This window comes from Serinus canaria, chromosome 2 (genome assembly GCF_022539315.1).
Source record: "Serinus canaria isolate serCan28SL12 chromosome 2, serCan2020, whole genome shotgun sequence".
Taxonomy (NCBI): Eukaryota; Metazoa; Chordata; class Aves; order Passeriformes; family Fringillidae; genus Serinus; species Serinus canaria.
This window is the reverse complement of record NC_066315.1, coordinates 53,323,370-53,338,263: the sequence shown is the minus strand read 5'-3', so window position 1 is coordinate 53,338,263 and position 14,894 is coordinate 53,323,370. Positions and strand designations below refer to the sequence as shown.

At 43.8% G+C, this 14,894-nt stretch overlaps 1 protein-coding gene across 1 annotated transcript in view; it reads left to right on the top strand.

Moving 5' to 3' along the window:
• Positions 1-3,280: 3,280 nt before the first annotated feature.
• LANCL2 (LanC like glutathione S-transferase 2) overlaps positions 3,281-14,894 on the top strand; it is a 32,509-nt gene continuing 20,895 nt past the window's right edge. The window contains exons 1-2 of the mRNA XM_030228509.2: positions 3,281-3,574; positions 13,576-13,693. Coding sequence (XP_030084369.2) covers positions 3,374-3,574; positions 13,576-13,693 — 319 coding nt within the window. The 5' untranslated portion in view covers positions 3,281-3,373. The remainder of the gene's footprint in view (positions 3,575-13,575; positions 13,694-14,894) is intronic.

The following is a 14,894-nucleotide window of genomic DNA, read 5'->3' as shown; positions in this document are numbered from 1 at the left end:
AGCCACATACATTGCATCATGGTGTAGCTCCCATGTAGTGTAGTGGGAAGGGCAGCTGTGTGCTAGTCCTCAGAAGGTTGACTCTGTGACCTTGCTAGTTAGGTTCATTTACAGCTCATGCTGGGAATCAAGCAGTAAAATGCATAGGAAAGCACAGCATCACTAATGATTTATGTATGGATTCTGGTTTTAGTCCTGACCGGAAATGTAACAGATATTTTATTTTACTATTAAAAAGAATTGCACTAGTGTCATGATGAGCAGAGTATCAGATGCTGCAGGATGTGAAGAGGACTGGAGAAAAGGAAAGGCCATAAGAGAAGGGTTTATGATTTCCTCTTGTGTAAAGAATGAATAGCCCATTGATCTGATAAGCAAAAACTTTCATGAATAAACTGATTTCTAAGTAAGAATCAGGCTTTGTTTAGACATTAGTTGGATTTTACCCAATCACAGAAAGGAAAAGGATAGCTTTCAGCTAGACTGGCTTGCTGCAGGGCTGCATATTTGCCAATGCTGCAGAAGGCAGGTTACAGGAGTGCTTAGCTGGGGTGGTGAAGTAAGGGTGAGGGCTTAGTGCTTTCAGTAGCATTTAGACACTTTCTGAAAGCACAAATGTAATCATGATTTCAGTAGGAAAAGCCTCCTGCTTCATACTGCTGGAGATGAGAGATGTGAGTTTATTATTGCTTAAAACTTATGTTACAGGTGGACACCTCGGTGAGCCCAACTTTTTTCCTCCTCCTTCATCCATGATTATCATTTGTAGCTGTGCTACATGCATCAAGGGTAAAAGAATAAAAGGAAAAACCACTCCCTGAAAAGAAGCCTGAAAGTCTTTTGAACACTGTCCCACCTGCTAAGAACAAAATAAGGCCTTGTATGCTTGAAATTAAACACACCACATTGGAACAAATGTGAAGAACAGTGAACATGAAAGAAGTGCTCCAGAAAACAGCGTGTTAAACACAGTAGCATGCACACAATCAAACAGTGCAATGATGCAAAAGGGAAGAGATGCCAACCCAGCAACCCACAAACCCACAGCTCCAGAAGAAGGGAAGAAACTGCTCTTGCAAGGTACCAGGGAGCACCTTCTCTCCTTACCTGTAGGCCTTGAGCAGGTACCAATTGGTATGATCATGATCCTGTTTTAATATTTCCATAATTTTGATTCAAGAAGAGTAGAAGGCGTAAGAAAATAGAAACCACATGCACTCATATTAAAGGCTTAACTCTCATCTTCATTATGGGAATGCCATTATTTCTGCTGATGCAGCTGGTCTCCACTAAAGGTAGGAAACTATCCTAGATGAAAACATGTTACTTAAAATATTTACTCAGAGGCAAGAGATGTTTTTAAAAGGTTCTGAATTTTCCTTTTCAGGCACTGCAATACAGCACAAAAGACTTACCCATTAAAGAATACATGATGCATAAAGTGATTTTTTAATTATCAAAGAAGAGGATATTTTATAGATTACTCTAATTTTTAAGTGACTGGTTATAATCACTTCCAGAGCAAAATACAAGGTACTTTGTGTCAGAAAGGTTGCTTGAAATTTCTGCTTTGTCATCAGCTTAATTTATAAAAATAAATAAAATGAAGCAAGCATTAATTCAAATTCACATCCTGTGACAAGGTGACAGAAATGTCCCATTTATTCAAATGTATATTGCTACAAGCAACTGTAAACTGAAGCCAGTGCCAGGACAGATGTCACCTATATTTAATCTTACGCACTGAATATGTATTTTGATAGCAATAAAATTACCCAATGCATAAACCTAAAGATCAATAAGTCTGCACAGTGCCCAGTTATTGAATTAATGCTTTATGGTCCGTCTGACCTTCAATTACTGGTAAAAAGGAATGGCATAGTTGGGAGAAAATATTTCATGGGATAATGAGGTCTCCCGTGCCTGTATTTTGACACAACACTGTGTGCAGCGTTTGGCCGGATTGCAGGCTCTCTGCCGGCTCGCTTTACACAACGATGTTCCAGTACGCAGTATCAATTCCTGAAGGCTATGACTATAGCGACAGCACGTACCATTTATTTGTGAATAGAAAAGATTTATCCTTAATGATTGTACAGTGCCCTCTCATCTGGAGCTCTTCTCCTAACTTAAAGTGGAGGTGTCATAAGACAACGGGCTAAATTTATGGTGACACAGCTCCCCGGCATTCAGCCCCCCGCCTCCTCCCTGGGCTGGATCCGAGACACAAACCCGCGATTCACACGGGATCCAGACGCTGCTCCTCCCCAGGTGGGATGCGATCCCACCCTCACGTCCAGCCGCCACCGCCGATCGCTGATGGCCTTCCCCACCCACCGCCGCCAGCCCCCTCCAGGGCTCTGAGGTTTTCTGATGTCGTTCGGGGGGGCGTGGGGCTGTTTTTCTAGTATGTTTTGGCTTGTTGGAGCGGGCTCCCCGTCGGCAGAACCGTGAGCGCGGCCACGCCAACATTACAGCCCGGGGGCGGGCCGAGGGAAGAAGACCACCCCCCCTTCTCCCCGGGGAGCTGCCTCCTCTCGCCGGCTGAGGGGCGGTCGCCGTTGGCTGCGCCGTCCCCTCCGGGCGGTAGTCGAGGACCACGTCCCTCCCTCCCGCCGGGGCTGGCCGGGGAGCGGCGCGCCGGGCGCGGGGGTTGCCGGCGGATGAGCGCGGCCCGGCGGCGGCTGCGGATGAGCCGGGCGAAAGAGCTGGTGGCGTACTGCCTGCTCCTGGGGCTGTCCGTGCCCCTCCTGCTGCTGCTGCCGCTCCTCTGAGATGCGCCGGGCGGCGGCTCGCCCCCGCCGCGGGGGAACGGGCGGGAGGAGCCGGCGGCAGCCCCGCTCCGCCGCCCGGCGTACGGCCGGCGGCAGCAGCAGCCCGAGGCACTGACGCTCCGGCGGGCGAGGATGAGGCGCCGAAACGAGCTTTGCAGCCGTGCCACCCAGCCTGCGCCGGCGGGCGGGCTGCCTCTTCCCGCGGGGGGGCCCGGCCGCGGTCCCGGCCGCGCTCTGCCCCTGTACGGGCTGTGATGCCGCCGCGCTCGCCGCTCCCCCGCCTCGGGTGACAGGCACGCCGAGCAGAGCCGCGGCCGAGCAGCTTTCCCTTTCGCCTTCCAAAGTTGGGCTTCGGTGGCTCGGGGTCAGGGCGGCGGCGCCTCCGCTCTGGAGCGGCCCCGATGGGCCCGCGGCCGCAGACCCTGTCACCGCAGCCGCCCTCCTGACCCAGCCCCCCGCGCGCGGGACGGCCGCTGTAGCCGGGGGCAGCTATAGCCGGGGGCGGCCGCGGCGCTCGCGTAGCTGCAAAGCCGCTCTGCGGGGCGGAGTGTGTCCCCGCCGGCTCGCCGTGCGGGGAGGCGGGCCGGGGGCCGGCTGAGATGGGAGAGAGCATGTCCAAGAGGCTGAAGCTGCAGCTGGGCGGTGAAGCGGAGATGGAGGAGCGGGCTTTCGCCAACCCCTACCCCGACTACCAGCCCCAGGGAGCCGTGGCAGCCCCCAGCGCGGCGGACGCCCACCGGGACAGGGCGCTGCAGCCGCCGGCGGAGGAGGAGTCCCTCCCCTTCGGCGCCGATGGGAAGGTGAGTCCCGGGCGGCGGGCAGGCGCCGCTTCCCGGACCCCCGGGCCCGGCCTCACCCGTGGGTTGCTCGCTGCCGGTGGCAGCGGCGGCCCCGCAGCGCGGGCGGCAGCGGGTTCCGCCCCGGGCGGCTCCGGCGGGGAGCGGGCCCGGCGGCGGGGCTGTGGGGCTGCCCGCGGCCTGCGCGCCGGCCGAGCTCGGGGCGGCCGCCGCGGCCTCGGGAGCGCCCGAGGAGGGGGAGCGGCGGGGTGAACTGAGGGAAGGAGCCGGAGCTCAGCCCGGCAGCAGCGGCTCTTTATTCGGACTGTTTGTTTTACTCCGGTACGGGAATGAACGCGGTGCCCCAGCTGGAACGCTGTTTAGCAGAACAACTATAGTTGCTCATACTACGGTGGTTTGGTGTCTCAGAAGAAGTTGTCAGCAGAAGTTGCCTGAGTTTCACCAGAGAAGATGCATAAGGGAATGGAAAAGATGGAACGCCCATCTAGAAAAGGAGAGTTTATTCTCGGGTAACAGCAGCGCACACTCATTAGGTGAAGCTAGACTGTTGTCACGTGTTTATTTACTGACATGTGCACTTTTATAGGTTCAGGTGCACCATGATAGGCACCTGGCAAGTTGGTTCATGCTCACAGAAGGTCTGCCTGGTAGGACTGGTCACACAAGGTTTGCAGTCTTCCTGCTCTGTTTATCTCCTTGATGCCATGTGCTGCTGTTTGGTATGCTATGAGTATCTTAGGTTTTAAGTAGAGATGCTACTCTGGCCTGGCTTGTTAACATGCAGAAGGTATGCCAGAATGTGAGCTTCCTGTCATTTAGCCCCTCTGCAGCCTCATCCTTCAGTACTGTGCAGCTTTGTCATCTTTTGCATAGAAAGCACTGCATGGTGACCCTGCTACAAGCACAAATGCATTGAGGGTAGGAACTTAGCTTCCTAACTCTCTTGATTGTATGCTGGGATGTATAAAGGAAAGCTATTGATACCAGCTCTGTATTTTCCTGCTTGTGGCAATATGGAATTACCTTGACTTCCTGACAGAGTGAGACAAGGATGGTGATGCCCAGCAGTGGGAGGGCCATTTGCTCTGACCATTGTGAGTACCTGCAGGACACTATTGGCTCACCATCAGTCCAAGGCAATGAAAGGTTTCACCAAGTTGTTTATGACTGAGGTTTATGAAGTTGTATATGGCTAAGCAGAGTGCACAAAAGAGAAGGCTTTGGGGTTTCGATGTCTAACTGCTGCAGTTAATTGCAGCTGTCAAAAGCAAAGCATTTGAGAAGGTTTAAAAAGCAAGAGTACGTTCAAAAGTGAAATCTGCTTTGTTTTGTATACAGCTCTCTGGCAGTATGCTGAGTGTTGGTAAAACTATTTTTTTTTCCTTGTGGAAGAGAACTGTTATTTCTTTGTTCTTTTGTATCTGGCTTAGTCTATAAAAATCATCCAAGTATGACAAGTTGAATTATAAAGGCAGAGAGGAGATGGCAGAACCACTATAGCTATATATTGTTGTTAAATTGGTAAAAAACATACCGAGTCCCTTGTAGGCCAGTCATCTTGTGTATCTGCTTTAAATCCCACACTTCATGTCCATATTTTAAAAGAGAAAACACTCCTTCATTTACTGCTGATCTAGATGGACTAAAGCTTTCTCAAGTGAGAAAACCAGAAGAATGGTGAGATATCAAAAGAAGATGAAAAGATGAACGTCCTTGAAGTTGAACACTACAGCCTTAGAAGTGAACACCTATAAATTTTAGAGTATACTAGATCTATTGCAGAATAGTTCAACTCTAATTTACTTCAGATTTGATTCTTGAATGAATCCAAATTGAGAGATGTTGTTCTGTGGCAGAGCTGAAATGAGTTAGTTGAGTATTTTTAGCCCTGTGTTCACATTAAGAATGCCTGTTATGCTCTCCTATGCATGAGAATGGTATTTTACAGTGCACTCATGTGTTTGTTCCCAGCATCAATGGTGGATGACATTCCTTTTTAGAAAGTGGCAGTCAGCAGCTATTTGTGCAGAAAAATAGCTGTGTTCAGAAAATATGTTAGAGCACCTGAGTGGTCTTGTATTTGACAAAAGGTGGTGTCTGGGCTCTGTTCAGGAGGATGAAGTGCCTCTGGGAAAAATGTCTTCTGTACTGCCTTAAAACCATGTAACTACAGCAATTCTGTGCATTTTATAGGAGAAGGCAGAAGCAAGTGTACATTTTCTTTTGGTTTTGCATCTGCAAAATCTCAGGAGTCATTTTATGTATTTCTGGGCTAGAATATAGCTGTGAGAATATTTATGTGTATTTCTATTCTTTGAAGTATTTGCATGTTGTCGCTCCTAGTACTATCTTTTTGTGACATTTCATGATGGGTACTTTTGAGGTGCTTTTGTTGTTGTTGTGATTTTCAGTTTGTTTTAGTGTTTTATTTTTGTATTTAATGACTCCCATTCCATCAGAGAAATGTCTTTGCTTGCCTAAAGCTCCAGTGAAAACAAAAGGACTTTACACAGTGTAGGAAGTCTGTTCTGTAAACTTCTGTACACAAGCACACAGGTTTCCTAAAAATGAGAGCATCTTTCAGAAGGCCTCAGTGCAGTGCATAATGCCTTCCTCTCCCATCTGCTGCTGAGTGGAGTGAGGAGTGCTGAGTGACTCATGTAATGACAGCCTGAGGTGTGCAGGGCTCTGCTGTTGTCATGGAAGGCAATGCATTATTAATCCATTTGATTTCTTAGTCTGTCATGATTGCCATCTAAAATTCACCTGCTTGATAAAAGGACAAGAAGCTCTTCCAGGCATTGTCTGAAAGGTGAGACAACTGGGACAAAAATCTCCATATGGAAGTGTGTATGGGTAAAATATTGTTCAAAAATCTTGAAGGTATGGGAGTAGGAGAAGCAGAATTTGAGGTTGCTGATTTGCTTTCTTATAAGTAGTCACAGTAAACATTGCAGCTATGTGGGCTCTGCTCATGTAGTTGAAATTCACTGTTTTCATAACTAGATTTCTTCATTATTAAAGTATCGTGAACTTAAATTGCTTCTGTAACTTGTCTGAGAAAGACAAGGTAATAATTCATCAGACAGCCTTTATTCTAAGAAACATAATTTTAAATGTAAACCTTTGTTTAATAAGTGGTGTTTAATATTTCAATCAAATATACATCCTGTAGCCTTTATCCTTTTCATTTGGGCCCCATAGAGATGCCTTAATCTAAAAATGTACCTGTAGATATTATCTCAAAGTGGTCAGTTCCAAAGTCTTCAAAATGAAAACGTAGATTGTTGGGGGAGGCAGAGAAATTAATAGGCTCATAACAAAGAGACTCCCTAGTTCTTGGTTCGCTAGTGTGGTAGAGAGTTTCACAGCTCTAAAGGATTTCCAGGGAAGGAAAAGGGTGAGGAGAGCTTGCTTCTGAGGGGTGGTGATGTTCAAGGATCTGTTGCCCTCCGGTCCTCAGAGTCACCACAGCCCTGTGACTACATTTGTAGTATAGTCAGGTGTGATTGGGGATTCTCCTTCACACTGACTACAGGCCAGTGACATGGGAAAAAAAGGCAGCCTGATATTTTCTGCTCAGCCAGGGGAAGGTGGAAGCCTAGACAATGATTTGCACTTTGTGGTTGTGCAAAAAAAAAAAAAAAAAAAGAATCATCCTTGACATCAAGAAATTAACATGATCCCAGCCCTTACTTCAAGATTGTCTGAATTTGTTGTGGAATCACAAGACAGAGGCTTAATTAGATTCAAACTTCATGGATTGGTCTCTAGAGTGCCCAAACTTTTAACTTCTTTTTTAGGCAAATTCTATCCTTGTATGTTTTTTCCTGACTTGCCATAGTATTCTAAGAATATTAGAAAAAAGTGGTATGTTCTGAGAAATGTATACTATGCCTTATTAGGCTTTGCAGGGGACTTCTTACAGGGAACCTGTTCAAAGATAATGGTGCTCATTGGCAAGTACCTATTAATGGTGATATAGAATATTTACTTAGATTTATCATTTGGGTGATTTAGTAGTGTTTAGTTTCCTAATGCTTTCTCAATATCCTGTTACTTTTGATAATGCCCTTATGTGCCTTTCAATCTTCCTTCTCCTGTCAAATATATTTTAAAATACATATGTATATGTATGTGGATTTTTGTCATAGCCTCACTTGTCTTCTCCCTTTGTTTTTTGGGGTTTTTTGTTTGGTTGCTTGGGTTTTATTTGTTTGTTTTTTGATTTTTGTTTTGTTTTTAAAAATTTTTGAGGGTTGTCTCACTGGGCATTTTAGTTATCTCACTGGGAGCGGCAATTTCTCTGTGTTCTGGGACTGACTCAGCAACAACTTATACTAGTGGGAATTATACAGTTTATTGCACTGGAGGCAAAATTCAACCTCCAAAGCCGCTCCATAGTTCTTCCTGCCTTTTTCCAGAGATGTGGGATGAGGTGGCTGCATTTCTTGAGCTTTTTACTTTTTTGACCGTTTCCTGGCTCCCCATCTCAGGTATGTGCTATTTTCAGAGGGGACTCTGAAACAAACAAGGTTTGCAGTATTCTCTGTGATTCCTCAGAAGAAAAGTTTGTTTTGCTTTTTGAGAGTCTTTGGTCAAAACTGAGCCTGAAAATTGCTCTGTTGTACTTCATTGTCCCTCACTAACTCCTGGCAGTGATACACAGCCTGAAAGGAAGAACTGCTGTTTCTTTCCTACAACACAGGCAGCACTGAACACTGCTTAGGTCTTTTCTGATGCTTTTGTAGTGAAAGCCTGTGCTTTTAGTCAACCAGTTCTGAATGAAAATACTTCATGAAATCAAACCCCCAAGTTCTGATGAAATTGTCTCACATCCATCCACTCTTCATCAGTTTCTAGTTTTGTCTTGCAGACCTGCATGTTAATGAGTTGTTACTCCAGCTAGTTGTGTGGGCAAGTGCAATAACACGTGCTTGCTTCCTGGTGAAAATAAATTTTATTTGGGTCTCACTGCACTTATCTGGTGTCAAGCTCAATATGTGGAATATGTCTGCTCTCTGCATTGAGGTAACTTGGACAGAATTGGTAGAGCTTTTAACTTTTTTTGCAACTTGAGGACCACCTAAAAATGTCGCAGCTGGGCTAGACACTTCTGTGTAGTAAATGACGTTAAATCATACTCAGAACCAACTTTTATTTTCTCAGCTTTCAAGAAGTTGCATGTTGGTGTTAGGCTACCTGGAGGACCAGTGATTTTCCGCATTGCTCTTTTGCTTTATCAGTCTCCATTTCCCAAAACATTGGATATCTGTTAACTGTGTTTATTTTGGTTACCAATAATCTGGAGGTCTTTGATGATTCTTTGTGATGATCTAAATCTTTAAGCATTGGATTTTTGCTGTCTTATAACCAATGAGTCATATAACTTCTTTCACACACAAATGCATTAGAGACACAGTCTTCTTATTTCTCACATGCCTTAAGTAGTTCTTTCTATAACCTGAATGTTTGCCTTTTAATGATGCTTTTCATGCCCTTATATCCTCTAAGACAGGATGATGACTGTGTTTAAAGCCTATTCCTAAGCTGGCATTTGTAGCAGTGTAGGAATTTGCCTACAGCTGTTGATTTCTCTGTCTCTTCCTCATCTCCCCCTTCTTGTTTTACTTCCCCCCACCCCATTGTCACATGTATGGCACTAAGTGACAGATCACTGAAAAACAGTGCAATGTGCTCTGTGCTCTGCAGGCAGTAATGTTTCAAAGCTTTTATTAAGCATGTTGTTTTGCAGAATTGGCATTTGTTTCTGGAGGACCTGTCTGAGAAGTATCAGAGAACTGTGTTTGAGTGTTTCAGAGGCTGGATGATAAGCTTCAACAGTATCTGGTATTTTCAGAGAAGAAGGCGCTGCTCTTGGAGCTGTAAAAGTCTTTTGACTTAGGTAAAAATGAAGTAGAACTTGTTCTTTTGTACAGAAAGACTGGTCACCTCCTAGCAGACCTTGCTAGAATCTGCATATGGGATTCTGCTGCCATCCCTTCTTGTCTGCTTTTGCAGGAACTTGTGGAGGTGAGTATGAGAGCTCATCCTGCTTTAGTAGACCCATGCTCCAATGCCTGGGTGTGAAACCTGGCTCCCTTACAGTCAGTGGCAAAGTTCCCAATGATTTCTGTACATCCAGGATTCCTCATTTCGGCAGAACTGCAAGTTTTCCCCTACTACATTCTTCCTCGCCAGTGTCTGTCATGTCCTTTCTGCCATCTTCTATGCAGGTTTGGTTTCTGAATGAGTTCTTGCTCAGTACCAACTTGTGTTCTATCTTCTTCTCTTTGAGATACACTTTGGCAAAGACAACACAGCACCATGTTATGTCTTCTGTCTACACATCACCAACAACAAAATGAGGTGAAATAAATGTGTATTCCACTTGTTTGGGAGGTAGCACTGTGTGTGTATAGGTCATCTCCTTTCTACTTCTGCAGAATCAGTTGCTTACTTTTGCAGTCTGGTTTGCATGTAGCATCTATCCCCAAAACCATGATGAATTAAAATAGGGTTAGGAGCAAGATGGTTGTTTTGGGAGCTGGTGATAGCATGAGAGATTGGTACATTGGCAACTTGTGAGGAGGCTGTGACCTCAGGTCTCCATTGCCCTGCTGTGGCTCTGCACAAGTTCTTAGCTTAGATGTCATGAGCAAGTAAATGCCAGAAGGTGTTTCTGAGCAACGCATGGGTATCTAAACGTCTTTGACAACTAGAAATGAGATTACTCATCCCATGTCTGTCAAACCAGAGTGTTACTTTTAATGACAAAAGGCCTCAGGGTTGTATTGTCAGACTTATATCAGCACTGTGATATTTGGTTCAAATGCGCATGCAAGATTTTAGAGTTACAGACTTCTCTTACCTACCAGAAATCATGATATACAGTACATACATAGCAGCTGCTTATTGCCTCATCTGCCCCTGGTTCTGGTTTGTTTTAACACCATGGCCGTAATGCTGGATATGGCTGCAATGGTCAGTAAGAACTGGTATGTTACTGTAATGTTGACTGCAAATGAAATGTTTGGGGTTTTTAGGAGATTTTTATTTGCATCATTATACAGATTGTATAAAATTAGATATAATTATTTATATATAGATATATGTATAATTTTTATTAAAAATATTTTGTAATAACAGAATCACAGAATATTCTGTGTTGGAATGGACCTATAACAACAATTGAATCCGACTCTTAAGTGAATGGCCCATATGGAGTTCTAACCCATGACCTTGCTGTTATTAGCACTGTGCTCTAGTGTAGGTGTTAAGTTCTAGTGCTGCATTTACAGAAGTAGATGAGTTAAATTATCTTTAGAAACCCTGCAAATGAAAGGAAGCAGATAGGGGAGACATATATTGCTAACAGGACAGCATAATTTTGACATCTTGTGATTAGTGCCAAAGGTGAGTGATGTTACATAAGTACTTACGTTCTGTACATTTTTGTTGGCTTTGGAAAATTTTGTATTGGGATGTAGCTTTGCCTGCTCTCTCACTGCAATGGAAAAAGTGACATGGTTCAAATAAATAACAAAACTATTAACTTCCAAACCAACATAGTTTGTTTTTTCTGCATTACTTTTGTGCTGATAATGAGCCTTTTTAGTTACCATAACCAATATGGCACAAGGCTCTATTTGGTATAATGAAGAATTAGCCCCTTTTTTTTGTGTGTTTTGACAATATAAAACTTGAGCAGTGTTTGGGATGATAATGGTTGTTCCCTCTGCAGCAGCAGAGGAATAATGCAGCAGTTGAATTCCTGGGGAAAGCCTTTTCTGATTAAAGATCCCCTTCTGCTCCTGCTATCACCCAGTCTGTTGTGAACCAGAAGTAAATGTGCCACCGGATATCAGAGATCAGGCTTCCTGGTTTTTGTTTGTCCCTACAGGAATAACAAGTCACCTGCAGCAAAGGCCGAATGCCAGCTGGAAGCATCCTCTCGAGATGAATGTGCTTCTGATGAAAATCAATCTGTGCTTCACACAAGTGTGCATGTTATTCTCAGTTGTAATGCTGCTCCAAGATTCCTTGAAGGAAGCTTTTAAATCTTTAAATCTAAAGCCACCTTTCAACATTCATCTCTTCATGTAATAATTTATTCTAGTGCATGTAAGCATCTGTTACAAGCTTATAAGGGAATCTTATAAAATGATCAGTGACAGTGCTTGCTTATGAAAGCTTTAGAGCAACCAGAAAAAAAGAGAGAAGTAGATAGCTGGGGAAGACTTTGTTGCCACTTATAACCTATTCACACTGACATAAATTGGGGAGTAGCTTTGTTTGAACTTACAGATAATTATAAAAATATTAATAAAAATATTCTTTTAATCTGTGCTTTTCCAAGCATTGAACCAAGACAAGTAAGTTACAATTCAGACTCTAGAGAGAGAGAGATGACCAACCTGAGCTACATTATTTGTATGGGACTGAGATTTCAATGCAGCACCCAGGCGCCCTGATGTCCTACTATTCCCCTCCTACCTCTAAGTAATTTAATCTGGTGTTGGATATAAAATATCTTGATTTGGTAACAGCAGGTGTATTGTCAGAACAAAAAGATAACCAGCATGCTTGTGATGTGCAGTAGGTAAATAAATGGGGAGTCTGAAGTCTTAGTTCACTCTTGTCAGATAAGCTGAGCTCTGTGCCTGGATGCATCCATGTGAATATCCTCATGCTGTTTCACCATATGCCTTAGCATCAGCATAGCTGTCTTCTGAAGGAGAGAAGCCCTGCCCTTGAGGAAGGTTTTTCCTTTGTGTTGAGACCTCACTGAGCTAGGCAGAAGAGGTAGGGTTGTGGGGTGGTGGTGATGTGGATGCATAGTACAGTTCCTTAATAGAATGGTGCTTAACACGGTTGAAGAGTAACAGGCTTCAGATGCCTACTGTGTTTGGTTGCTAGAGATATTGGAAAAGGTTAAGTTGTCTCTAATTTGTTTCTAGAATGATATATGTTCAGTGTGAGACGTTTCCTTCTCCCTTCCTATCCTACCATGGATATCCTTAAATGGATTTGAACTATTCACCCTGAAGATTTCTAGTGTGTCAGAAGCCTTGTGCAGTTCTTAAATATTTCTGAATCTGTTGGATGGATGGTTGAAATCACGGATTTTTTTTTTTCTTAAGTTTTTCTCTGAACAAAAGTACAAAATATGGTATGTCTTAAGTAATCGGTTGCATGGTGGCATCCGGGACCTGTAATTTATCCAAACTCCACACTTTTGGGATGTGCGGTAGTCAAGCAAGAACTTACCGTACTACTGTGCTAATTTCCATGTTCCATAGGCTTTAAGGAGTAATCAGTAACATATCTTCCCTAAAAGTGTGCATAATGAGAGAGAAGTGTTGGAAAGGGTAAAGTACCCTCTGTTATATATCATGTGTTTCATCTATATAAACATTTTTGGGTCAAAAGTAAAAGAAAAGGCTTGTTTCTTTCCCTTTGTGCCTGAGCTGAAGATGTTGAGCTGCTTCTGCTCGTCTTCTTTGGCTTGATTGTCTTGAGTATTCTGTACAAAAAGACTGGTCACCTGGTACATTTCTTTTCCTTGGGCTATTTCCTGTTCTGTAGTGCTACAAAGGGTGTGCAGGTTCCTTGTGATGAGAGCAAGCACCTATAACATGGGGCTTGTGCTCTTTGTCCATAACATGGTCATGGTACCAGGACCCTGATTAGAATTGCATGCTGTCACAGTGTCCATTGCTGTTCTTTGTGTGACTTTAAAGAATGCACAGGTAATTTTTGTGTTATGTAGATACCTGTAACTTAACCCTAAAATGTAGTCAGAATGCATTTACATGAAACACACTTAAGATGAACCACCTTGATGCTGCTGATTGCTGTATGTGTTATTTATTTCCTAGTTATTTTTTGTTTGATTGGTTTTGGTTTGGTTTTGTTTTCTTCCCAAACAAGAAAGTGGAGCAGGCACTTTGCATTCTTTAATGAGTTTCTTTTCTGGTTTGTTCCCTTTCTCCTGCTTTCAGGTCAATGCTCGGTTCTCAAAACGGATCCAGGCAAAAATCAAGGACCTTCTGCAACAAATGGAGGAAGGGCTGAAGACGGCAGATCCACATGACTGCTCTGCCTATACTGGCTGGACTGGTGAGAAAGCTAGAATTTGAATGAAATGTATTTGTTAAATGATGTAATTGGATTTATGCACAGGACATTCTGATATTCTCATAGGAGTGGCAGAAATCCTCTGTTACGGGCATTTTTGTGCGTTGGTTTTTCTTTTAACTCTGGAGCCTTGGTCACTACTGTCTGTAACTTGCATTGACTTCAGCAAACAAAGATACAGAATGATAATTGACTTTTGTATATGGAGATCATTGTTTTGCAAAAGGAGTGGATTTTCTAAGGCTGCTCTTTTACCTTACCTCTTGTTTCTTTAAATTTGCTTTTAAAAAATAGTTACTTTTCACCTTTTTCTGTTTGACAGGTTACAAATTAGCAGTTTTCTAATAGTAACAGCATTTTCTAATGATAACAGCATTTTCTAATCACTGGGAGTAGATGGGGGGAATATATTTTATGGCCAGAAGCTTGTAGCCTTCCAATCTGGAATTTGGGTAGTTTGGCTATTCTTGTTCTATCTGTACAATAATGGTAAAATGATTGTGTGAGGAGGGGGAGTGTAGAGGTATGGATGCAAGACTGAAGATCATGATGAAAATTAGGCATATTCAGGTGATGGTTATTGCTAGGGACCATTTTTCATTTAGCATTGCATCATTGATGCAGATGTAAATGAGCCCTTCTAATTGGTGTGATTTAACCTCACCCAGCAACTAAATATCACACAGCTGAGCACTCACACTCTGCCTCTCCTACATCCCCTCTGCCATAGTTGCATAGGGAAGGGATTTGAAAAAAAAAGATAAAACCCATGGGCTGAGATAAGAACAGTTTAATAATTGAAATAAAGTAAAATAATCAAAGTAATGGAACCAACAATAATAATTACAATTGTAATGAAAAGGGGAGAGGGATAAAGTGCAAGAGAAATTAGCGATGCAGAATGCCTTTGCTCATTGCCTGCTTACCAAAGTCCAGCCCATGCCTGAGCAGTGATTGGTGGCTTCCAGCCAACTCCTCCCAGTTTATGTACCCAGCATGATGTCCTGTGGTAGGGGAATATCCCTTTGGCCAGTTCGTGTCAGTTGTCCTGGCCATGGTCCCTCTGAGCATCTTGCACACCTGCTCCCTGCAGAGCATGGGAAACTGAAAAGTCCGTGACTTAGGGTAAGCACAGCTCAGCAACAGCTAAACCATCAGTGTGCTATCAGTGTTATTCTCACAC